Source organism: Petaurus breviceps, unplaced genomic scaffold (assembly GCF_028583685.1).
Source record: "Petaurus breviceps papuanus isolate PSGF00001 unplaced genomic scaffold, PetGlider_PUasm1.0 224, whole genome shotgun sequence".
NCBI lineage: Eukaryota > Metazoa > Chordata > Mammalia > Diprotodontia > Petauridae > Petaurus > Petaurus breviceps.
Window position 1 is genome coordinate 425,223 of NW_027185887.1, and position 12,110 is coordinate 437,332.

The 12,110-nt window shown below is 32.3% G+C and overlaps 1 protein-coding gene across 5 annotated transcripts in view; it reads left to right on the forward strand.

Moving 5' to 3' along the window:
• ZNF407 (zinc finger protein 407) overlaps nt 1-12,110 on the forward strand; it is a 667,606-nt gene that overhangs the window by 91,235 nt on the left and 564,261 nt on the right. For all 5 annotated transcript variants that reach the window (XM_069094963.1, XM_069094962.1, XM_069094964.1 and 2 more), the window contains exon 3: nt 1,152-1,266. In XM_069094963.1, the coding sequence (XP_068951064.1) occupies nt 1,152-1,266 (115 nt within the window). The remainder of the gene's footprint in view (nt 1-1,151; nt 1,267-12,110) is intronic.

Below are 12,110 nucleotides of genomic sequence, written 5' to 3' on the forward strand. Positions count from 1 at the left end.
TCTATTTTCAAGGGCACAGCACAAAGGTTCATTGATAGAAGTATGATATACTGTAACATTTTTCTTATCAGAGCTCTTTATGTATATTTATTAAAGATCACATATTTCATATTATACCTAACTCAATTGGAAAAAGTACTTCACAAAACATATACTAAACATTATACGAAAAATCTGGGAACATATTGTACTTATTTTAAGCTGTAATTTTATGATTTTGATATATTAATTTAAGGATTCTTAGTGCTTAGAAAATTGCAAGGTGACACAGAGTATGTACTTTAAATAACAAGCCAGTACTTGGTAAGTCTGGTGGCATGTGGCTAATTTAATCATGACTTTTTACTTATAATTTTCTGTATTTAGGATTTATATGACCCATCAACTTAAAAAATACACATTTTTATTTTTTCCATGTTTAAGAAAGAGTTTAATACTTCTTAGAAAATTATATTTTAGTCTTTTGATTTGCACTAGTCATTTTATGTTAAGAAATTTGTTCTTGAAATAAATAATAGCCAAAATGTCAATATTTCTGGTTTGCAGAATCATCATAAATTCTTGATCATAAAACAGTCATAAAGGCATCGTATTTTATCCACTGTATATTCATACATTGTGTGTCATTACAATAGCAATGTAATGAATCATTCTGTGTATGTGACAGAAAAAATCTGAAATACCAATGCTAATGTGAAATGTTCAGACCCAGAGAAATATAGACACATTAGAAGATGGTATAAGAGAAATTTATTTGGAAATCAATAAACTTTGAAAGAATTTTGGTAATCTGTATTTCTTTTTTGAAATGCATTTTTAGATGTTAACTTAGTTTGCTAGACACTTGTGTGAGTTATAGGGAAAATATTTTGTAGCACATTTACATGATATCATTCAATGTACCATTTGTAATTTCAAGAAGTACTAGTTTCCTTGAGCTGAAACTTAAGTAAACTCTCAGTTGGCATCCCTACTGATCCCTGGCCTATCTCCTCAAGCCAGAAATTAATGCAGCAGGGCCATTTTTGGGACATAGGAAATTCCTAATCAGATTAGAGATTTAAGAGGCCTCTCCAAGAATTTTCATTTCTACAAATTTGTATTATGTATTATTTTAATTCAACTTACATAGTATGTTAAATTTTACTTAGGATCAAAGCCATTCAAGTGCAAGATATGCCACTTTGCAACAGCTCAGCTTGGAGATGCCAGAAACCATGTCAAGAGGCACCTTGGAATGAGGGAATACAAGTGTCATGTCTGTGGGTGAGTAAATTGAAACCATTCCTACTGTGGTTAGCTAAGAAGCGTATGCAAGATATGCATTGTTTCAGAATTCAAAACTGTTATATGAGCAAAAATGGCTAAAATTATGCATGCATATCCTCCTTTCCATTGTTATGGTAAATTCCTTAAATACAGTTATGACATTCTTCTCCCACTTCTAATCCTGTATTGAAGATGAGCAATTTTATGGGCTACAAGGTCAATTTGAACCTGTAATCTGTAAATTGACTAAATTATAGGATGTTCATTCACATTGCCAGAGAGAACTGTAAATTCCATTTAAAGACATAAAAAATATATAATATAGCCTTTAGAGTGTGTGCATGTTATGTTTTTTCTCACTATACTATTATAATTTTAGTCTATTAACAAATCTTTGAGTCTGTAGGAGATTTTCATCTTGTAAGAAAATACAAAACAAAAGATTGAATTTCGTACAACTTCTTGTTGCATGTATAAAGTCATCAAAACATACACACACACACACACACACACACACAAACCAAAATGGATTCTACATTGTGTGTTTGTGTGTATTCTTGTTTCTCTCTTAATGGCTATTTCTTCTGAAGAATCATTCATAATGTTTAATTGTCCTGAGACTCCTTAATGCAAAACTAATTAATTTAGCAGAAATGTTTAAAAGGTTTTAAAATGCCATGACATATATGGTACATCATAGGATATTCAAAGTTGGATTTTAATACCCTTCTTCTGATTAAAAATATATTTTAATGTTATTATGCTAGAGAAATTAGCTAATATATGCATCACATTATGTAGGACTGTGAAACCTGAGAAACCTGCTTTTGAGTTTTTGCAGCAAATTTGTAAAACAGCCCAGGTTTTACAGTTCACCAGTTACTGGCGCTATGTGATGTAGGGCTTGTTATCTAGTAAGAGGGTCTTATTGCTAGCACTTTTATACAAATTTCTTGCAAGTCAGGAATGAGTCCCACTTTATATGGGACAAATGAAATTTCATCTGGGCCACAGCTGAATTATTTTCCCTTGGCAAAGAGTTTTTACAAATAATTTTAAAGCACTTTTATTTTTTTTTAAGCAATCGGGGTTAAGTAACTTGCTCAAGGTTACACGGCCAGTTATTTCTGGGTGTGGTGCTGAGTATCTGAGCCCGGATTTGATCCAGGTCATCCTGACACTGGAGCCGGTGCTCTTACTCGCTGAGCCACCTGGCCGCCCCTTAAAGCACTTTTATTAGATAATGCTGAGTGATTTATTTAGTTGGCAGAATTGATGGTTCAGTGACTTGCTAAAGTAAATGAATATGAACTTTGTCCTAAAGACCCCTGAAGATCAGGAGTAGAATGAGTTTTGTTACTGTTCCTTTTAGCTGTGAGGGTCAGGTGCCAAATGGTGCATTTTAATTACTCCAAGTCTTGAGAATTTTAAAAGAAATCTCATTTACAATTTTCAACCATGAATTATGGTATGGGGAGAGTTTTAAGGAGGTTTAAGGAATAAAAATTGTGTTGCCTGTACACAAAACCCTTAGGATTAGTTGTTAAGACTTGCCTTGAGTGTTGTTGGCAAACTTAAGAATGATACTTTGTTTTTCTTCCTGATTTAAACAAAAACTTTTGTTTGAGATAGTAAACAGCTTCTTAATTTTGTAAAACTCTCACTTCCAGGCTAAACATCTTTATGGATTAAGAATCAGATAAGTGGATACATTTATATATTATAAGTAGATACAATATATTTGGTTATTAGCAAGTTTAATTCCATTTCCTTTTATTAAAGCCTTAGAATTAGTAAAGGAGAACCTATAAGTAACAGTTTTTGGCATTTATGCTATCAAACATCAAACATTTGTGTGGTTTAAACTATATAGTTAGAGCCATTAGTCACTAAATTCTACTAATTACCACATGCTGCTGAACTGTTACACCAGTGGCCAACTATGCCTTACGTTTAAGGTACAGTAATATTAAAAGTATATATTTCTTTTGTATTTTTCAATGGAACATGACCTTTTGCATACATATGTGAATTCATATGTGTGCATAAATATACAAACATGTTAAATAAAAGAAACCTGAGCTGCAACATTTTTTCTAGGATAATTCTGGCATTTTATTCTGCTGTACCCTGTTAAATACCTTTTTACTTTTAGTGGCATTTAATTTTAAAACCTTTGTATTGCGGCTATCATCACTCTAATAGATATTTTTTCACTGGAGCTAAAAGTTCTGAAGAATTTTAGTGAACTGAAGACTGAAAAGAAACACATAGTTGAAAGAAGAAAATAATGAATTTATCACTTTATAATGTGGAAAAAAGTAAAGTATCATTGGTTGTGATACATTTCTACTCCTTAATTAAAAGAGTAAGGAATTGGGTAGGTTAAAAATAGAATGGCAACATAAGAAAATTTCTAGGATTGGCCATTGGATTAGTGGCACAATAGAGCATTGGTACATTAACACTACTGACAATGTCAATTCATTATCATTGATAGCTAAATAATCTTAGAAAAGCTCAGTGGACCTATTAGTTCCTGAACATAAGCAGCTCATGCTGCATTTCTTCATTAGATTTAATTGCTATAAATTTTACCTTTTTAAAAATCAGGCTCTAAAAGGTGAAGTGATCTTTCAGGAACATTAACTCTGTAATTTTGTCACAAACAGAAGGTCTTGCACTATGTTTTCTTTTCTGCAGTAGTTAATATTCTCTTCTTTGACTTTTAGGGTCCTATGACTAAGCTTTTATTTAGTTGAGTTACGAGGAAAAATTATTTTACCAATGCTACTGAGTGAGCTAGTCCTGAATTTGAACAAGTACTCATTTAAGGTGAACTGTCAGTAGTAATACTAGAATTTTTTTGCTTTTTAAAAATGTTGTATTTCATACAGTGTTATATAAATATAATTTTTCCACTAATCTTAAGCATAAAACATGAAGTTGTTCAACATTTCCTAAAACATTATGTGAATTTCTTTGTAACTTGAAACCTTAAAAGATGACAGTACATATATAGTATTAGATTTTGTTTTTTTTTTATTGTTTTTGTTTTTAGTGGCCATACATTAACAGTGAAAAGTGATTTCTTAATTGTTGTAAATTGTCTGCTACCTTTTTTTTTTTTGGTCTTTTTTTTTTTTTTCACTCCTAGAGGTGATCTGATTGCTACAACTTATAAGTTAAATCTAAATTTAAAAATGTGTGATTCCTAGTGAGTTTCCCTGGATTTAGAGTTTAACATTCTGTTTGATTGCATATGTTAATACAGGGAAATAGCTTGACATGCAAGCACCATTTGCAAAATGAATTATTCTATGTTTCAAACTGGCTTTCTTTCTCTGTGTTTTTTGAGAAAACATTTTTGAATTTTAAGTGATTTCTTTATAATATTTTCCCCATTTTCCTTCTCTTAAGTATATTTTTGAATGGTATAATATTTAGTTACATGGTTGGTTTATATGTTTGGAGGCTAAACATGTCCAGACAATCATCAGGTTGAACAATTCCCCACACATATTCCTTAATCTACACAAATTGTGAGGGGTGATACATGAGATACACAGGGTGGTATTTCTGCTTTCATAGACTTTATGGTATGGACTTTATGGGTGGAAATGCAATTATAAGGGGATCTCCAGCACATTTGTTTGAATACAGTTTGTTATAAAATCTTCCTCTTTGTCATTATGACATTCAACAGTCTAGAATTTTTAAGGGCTTGGTGATGTTAATATGGTAGTTTATTTGGCATGTACTTCAAATTCAGTTCAATTCTGCCTAGCATTTCCTCTCTTAGTCTATTTCTAGGTCATTCATTTCCTTTTACTCCTTTATTCCTTTACTTCTATTTGCTTACCTTTATTCATTTAAACACTTTTAACACTTATCTGTTTTCTCTATCTTATGCACTTTATTATGCTAGAATTCTCCACAATTTGCTCTCTCTCATTTTCCTTATTTCCTTTTTTCTTTGTACTCTTCATTTCTGTACTGTACCTTTCTTTTCTGTTTCCATTTTCACACATATAAGTGATTTTAAAAAATGCTTTGAATTTGTCTTCACCCGAAGTACTGTGGATTTCTATACTTACATTTTGTATGTGCAATTAAATTCAAATATAAATAAAGAAAATAACTGCAATTAAGATGATGATTCCTCTTGTCAAGAAAAAGCATGAGGACTGAAATTGAGGTTTTCTTCTATTAGATGAATACCAAATTTCCAAAGAGAATGTGTCACTGACATCAGTGCAATATCACAAGAACTATACTCAGTTATTGATATAAAGCCAGTGTAGGCCATCCGACATGGTATATGCCAAAAATGTGTTTGGGGGATTATTTTTTACAACACTGCATTATTTTCAACCCCAGTTCTTTAGAATCAAGAAATGGCTGCTGGCACAGAATCCATCTGATCAGAAGGGAGTAGAGATGAGATCCAGATTGGGTACCTACCTACGTGACTTGGGAGAAATGTCCATTGTCTTTTAAGTGTGCCTTCACATACTTTCATGTTAACTATTTATTTGTAGTAGATTTAAGGAATTTTAAATAGAAAGTTCCTACTGCACGGAAACTATTTTTGTGTGGCATTACCTAGTTTTTGTGCGTTAGAAGGGATCTCTATGTAGATGATTATAATGTCACTTTCTGACCTTTGCAGCTTGAATAATTGTAAATCATTGCTTCATAACGTGTCAGAGAATGTCTGTACTAGGCAATTAAATGGCAGAATATAATAGACCAAATTATTGCCTGTCATGTTTTCAACAACACAGTTAGTATTTGAGTTACACTTAATCATTACGTGCATTAGCAACTTCATTGGAATCCAGCTTCAGGCTGAGCATGAAATACATTACATTATTTAAACCTCTAATGGTACAAGTCATTTATTTGTGTTGAAGTGTACAACATGCAGAGTTTCATAAAGCAAGGAACACTTGAGAGCTTAATTTATCCAAATCAAAGTCTAAATGCAGATAAACACAAGTGGCAAAAATTAGTAATTTTTATAGGCTGGAAATATTTAAAAATACATGGTTGTGGGTAATTGTAGGCAGCAGGAATAAATTAAAATCACTATTTTTAGTCTGCTCTGGGAACTAAAGCTGTGTATACCTAAATCATTAAAATCACCATGGAATTGCATTTTTAGCTGAACAATTAATTACACACATCATATCTGCAGATGTATCCAAATAAAATAAATGTTTGGTTCAGCTGGTTGTTTTGGTTAAAGAGTTATAGATATAAAAAGTTTGTTTTCATATATAACATGAATTATGCCTGTAACAGTATAAAGTACTACATCTTTCTGTTTGGAAAATCAGATTAAGTAAACATTGAAAATACTGTCTTGTTATTTGAGAAATAAATAGTTGGGGTGTTATCTTCTAGTTTGGCTATATATTCTGAGTTTAGTTTGAACATTTTAAAATTGCCATATGACCATTAATACTTTTATTATTGCCATTTTAAGTACCAAAACCTATATTACTAGTTTAATTTTTAATTACTAAGACTTCTAATGCTTGTTATCTGATGGCATATATGCCATATATTTTTCACATGAAAATGTCTTATATTTTGAAGCCTTTTAGAATTAAAGTATGTTTAAAGCTGATGCCTCAGTTAATATAAAAATTGGATAAACTTTTCCTTTTCAATTTTATTAAAGAGTACTTGGCTAATATCATAGCCTACAAATGAATGTGTGTTTGTGTGTGTGTGTGTGTGTGTGTGTGTGTGTGTGTGTGTGTGTGTATGTATCAAGCAGTGAATCTTTTGTTATTTTTCTGTCCTACCTTATATGCTGGATTCGAGAACAATTTTCTTTTACCCCTTTCCTTCCTGCTTTCTTGGTGCTCAACAGGAACTAGGTCACAGGTGTTTCTAAGGACAACAATATTGCAACCCCAAATAGCAGAACTGAATTAAAATACAGAAATTATTATTTTCTAGTATCATTTTCGCTAATCACAGTGAAAAAAGTTCCCATGAAGATTTTAGAATAAATCTTCTCTCCTGACCTTCATAGTAAAATGTTAGAGTAAGTTCCTTGGGTTCTTTTGCTTATCTTTTTATTTTGTATGTCCCTTTTTCTGCTTTACAACTTTCTGAGAATCCCTCTTTCCTTCATGGCCTATTTAGGCCTTGTGGAGCCTCCTATTCCTTGACTCTGCCAATGGCTGAATGACAACAAAAAAAAGATGAAGAATTACAGAATCTAACAGTCTGAAGGATCTCTGAGGCCATCTAGCCCAATTCTTTTTTTCTTTGGAGGGGGAAAGGCAAGGCAATTGGGGTCACATGGCTAGTAAGGGTCAAGTGTCTGAGGTCTGATTTGAACTCAGGTAATCCAGGCTCCAGGGCTTGCGCCACTTAGGTGCCCCATCCAGATCAATTCTTACATAAATCTTTTATATAATAAATAGTAATAATTATGATAATAGAAATGATAACACGTGTGTGTGTATATATATGTGCATATATACATGTATAGTTTGATCTGTCTTTATGCTTTACAATATCCATTTCTCCCAACACTGTTGTGAAGTATGTAGATGAGGAAACAGACTTAGCTAGGGGGGAATGTCTTTCCTAAGGTGACATAGACAATAAATATTGAGACTGAGACTGGAACCCAGGCTCCCTTGACTTTTAAGTCTTGTTTTTTCATTATACTGTGTTGCCATCATGCTTCTGTCTACAACATTCCCTAACAAGTTAGGTCTCCTATTGAAACTTGAGCAACAGGGAGCCCATTACTTCCTATGGTAGCCCATTTAATTTTTGGAACTTGTTAGAATTTCTTGTACACTGAGGTGAAATTTGCCTTGAAGTAATTTCTCTCCTTGTTTCAGTTTTTGTCCTTTAGAGCCAAGTAGAATAAGTCTAATCCCTCTTCCATGTGACAGGCCTTCGGATGTTCGATTGCAGTAATTACGTCTTATTTTCTTCAGTTAAAGATGCCCATCTCCTTCAGCTGATCCTCATAAGGCATGGCATTGAGTCCTTTCATGATATGGGTAACTTTTGTTTGAATATAGTACATATAGCTTTTAATGTCCTCCTTAAAATATTGGTGCTAAGAATAGTAGAAAAAATGCTCCAAGTATATTTCGACTAATAGATTACTATGAAATGCTCACCCTTCTTTATCTGAATACTGGACTTAATATTGAATTAGGCTTTTTGGCTTCCTTATCATAGTAGCTTGTAGTCCACTAAAACCTCATTTGATTTTTTGAAACCAAGTTCAAGGCCTTATATTTATTCTTATTAAGTTTCATAATATTAAATCCATCCTGTTCTAGCCTATTGATATTTTTGCATCTCAGTACTTTCATCCAATATATTAGCAATTCTTCTAAAATTTATGGCAGTCTTATGGTAAGGATGTAGCACTTATATTTCAGGCATAGTTAAAATGTCGATCAGAATAAACTGAAGAAGAGAGCCTGTTGTTCTTCTAGATATTCTTCTCTAGGTTAATATTAGACCATTAATTGATAATGTAATTTTGAATTTACCTTTACTGGCCTATTACCCAACACATGTTTCTCCATTTTGTTCTGAAATATTTTGAGGGAGGCTTTGAGAAATGTCTTGCCAAATTTTGGGTATCTTTTGTTTAACTTTGTGCAGATATACATTTAATGTTTCTGTCTCAAATACATAAATGAAATGACTCTAAAGAACACATGTTGGCTCTTAATGATAACTTCTTTCTTAAGTGCTCACATATTATCTTTTTAAATTTGTTCTAGAAATTTGCCAGTTAAGTTTATGAGGCTGTTTGTGGAATCTGTTTTCTTTATTTTGAAAATTAGGATGTTTGACCATTCTCTACAATTCCTCAAAGAATTCCTTAAAGGAAAAAAAAAGAGAGATGAGGAAATATAGCCTAGAAGAGAGCCATATTCAAAATTCATACATTTCAGCAAATCTCTGTTAAGTGGCTTTTATGTTCAAGGCCCTATGTGGGGTTCTGGGGACATAGAGGCAGAAAGAAATTCTTTTTGCCCTAAGGACTTTGCATTATACTTTAGTTCTTACTCTTTTTCTGCTCTTTTTTTCTTTCTCTCACTAGTATGTATGTCTTCTGTTTATAATTTCCTTATATGGTGGATGATTAATTGTGACAAAGGAAACATGGAGGAAACATGTGAATTATAACTTCAGCGGGCAAAGCAGATAGTGGTGGGTAAAAATAGACTATTGAATTGTAGAAAAGGGTTATCATATTAGGGAATAGTTTCAAGAATTTATATATCTAAGTATTTGTAATTTTAATTAGAGATTCTTTAAATTAGGGATAATTGGTAATGAGAGCTGATACCTGTTCAGTAGAATCTATTGACATACAGTTCTAGACAATAATTTGGAAATTTATGATTGTGTGAGTAGTGTGTGATACACAAACATAATTTTCTACAAATGCTTTATTTTTAGATAACAAACATATTTAAAATTCCTTATGTGGTTTACCTGAATAGAAGACAACTCGGACATGAAATCCTTAACTTGTGAGAAATATGTACTGTTCAGAAATGATTCATTATAGGTATGCCTCATCAAAAGTTGTTTTACAGTGTTGCATTATTAGGTGAAAGTGTTAGAAGTGGCATCTAGGTCTGTAGGCTTAGTAACAGAAATATTAATAATTGAGACCAAATATTACAGTGGAATTTCATAATTTTGTTAAGGGTTTGATTATAATTCAATGGAATGTTATTCCAGAATGACAATAGTCAGGACAATCTTATGTGTGCTATGCAGAGTATTTTCTCATTTTGTAGAGCCTAGCTGCTTTTTCTCTTTATTTTGAGCAATTTGAATTCTTCCTGTTTATTCATGCTTTTCTATAACTTCCTTTTAGACTTATCCTCTGAGATTCTTCTTTACTACCACCTCCTCAGCATAAGGATTAGCTTTGAGACCTACTTGAAACATCAGAGATTCACAAAGCAACATTTTAAATGACTTTCTGGATATACTATACTACTTTATATATCTATACTACTTTTTTGTTTTCTCCTCCCACCTCTCTCTGCATCCATTTTTTTTTTTAACTTCTGAAACCCTCTTTTAAAATACTTTAGATTGGGTCAAAAGGACAACTACTTTTAGGGGGCAAATATGTAAAATTTACCCAGTTATATTGTTAGACTTGCATTATGATTCATGGAAAATTAGAATTTTTTTTTCATTAAGTTTTTTTGGCTCATTGTAAGGCCCCTGTATATATTTTTTGGGGTGGGGTGGGGACTTGACCTGTGTTTACTTTATTTTGGAAACTTTGATGCAAATGAATGCCTTCCTTGCATCTTGTTAACATATCCGGCAATTAGAATGGAAAAAATCATTGCATGAGCATATTTTCCTCATTCTTTTCTAGTAGCACTGACATAATATAGTGATTATGTTGACAGTAATATTAAATAAAATCAATTCCTCCCAAACATTAGTTTATATTAGTCCAATACATTAAGGTGTTCTTTGTTTTTTTAGAATTATTTCTTAGTGGAGAGCAATTAAAAAAAAAGTCTTTGAGATGACTGAGTACCATTCCTTTATTTTTTAGTTGAGGAAACCGAGTTCAAAGATGTTAAGAATCTTGTATAACTATATATTAACTGAGTCAGTCCTTGAACCCAGATCTCCTGATTTCCATTCTAGTATCATATGTAGTATACCATGCAACTTTTTTTTAAACTGGAGCCCTGATTTCATTAGTGTAGAGAGCTATCTGAGATGAATTTTTGCCAAAGTTTAGATATTTGTCTTAAGTCATCAAAAACTTAAGTGTCGTGCTCAGTTTTACATTGCCATTATGTTTCAGCAGTGGGACTTGAACCCAGTTCTCTCTCCTATACTGAAGTTGTCTCAATAAAGAATTTTATCCTGATGTTTTTTGATCCTTCCCTTTCAGTTCCAGAAAGCAGAGTAATTGTGATTATTTTGTCCAGTAACGAAAGCAATCAAAAGTCTAGTATAGGTAGCGTGAATACTTAAATCCTTTGCTATGATATAGTTTGAAATTAGTTGATTTTCAGTTCTAACTAATGGAGTAGATATTATAGTAGAGTTGAACTCATTTGGGGAAACTGATAAAAAAAGGCACAAAGCCAGATTATTATCCATTTGATAGAAACTGTTCCTCTACTTTGCCTGCTTAATGATAATAGAATATAGACAACGTGAAATACATACTAAACAACCTAGCTTGTCAAAAATAGCTCTCCGTTTGTCTCGTATCAGGAACAAGTAATCCTCAAAAATATGTTTGACTGTCATCTTGTATCCTGTTTGCCTATGCCAGTTTGCAGCATAATTGTATTCCTCCCCTTCCCACCCCTCCCCTTTGTTGTTCCTTTTCAGCTAGTATCTAATGGACTATATGATCTACATGCATGATACAGTTGATTAATTGTTGGTGCTTACATCGACTACTTCATGTAGCACTCTCAGTGTGGTTTGCTTTAAGTGGTACAAATCCTGACAATTTCTTTATTTTAAATCACTACCATATATCAAATGTAAACCACAAAGGGAATTTAGAAACCTGTAAAATCTGAGAAAAGAGTACCATTCCTCATTTAAATGCAAGTCAGAATATTGAACGTCATGTTGATTGCTATTAAGTTGATATCTTAGTAGTAATTTTTGTGGAGACTGCCTATGGTTGACAAATGCTCTTCACTTGGCTATACGCTTCAGGATTGGTTTACATGTGGAAGAGAAAAACTCATATGAGCTAGTTTTCTCTTTATGTCTGTGATATATATATATATATATATATATATATATATATATATATATATATA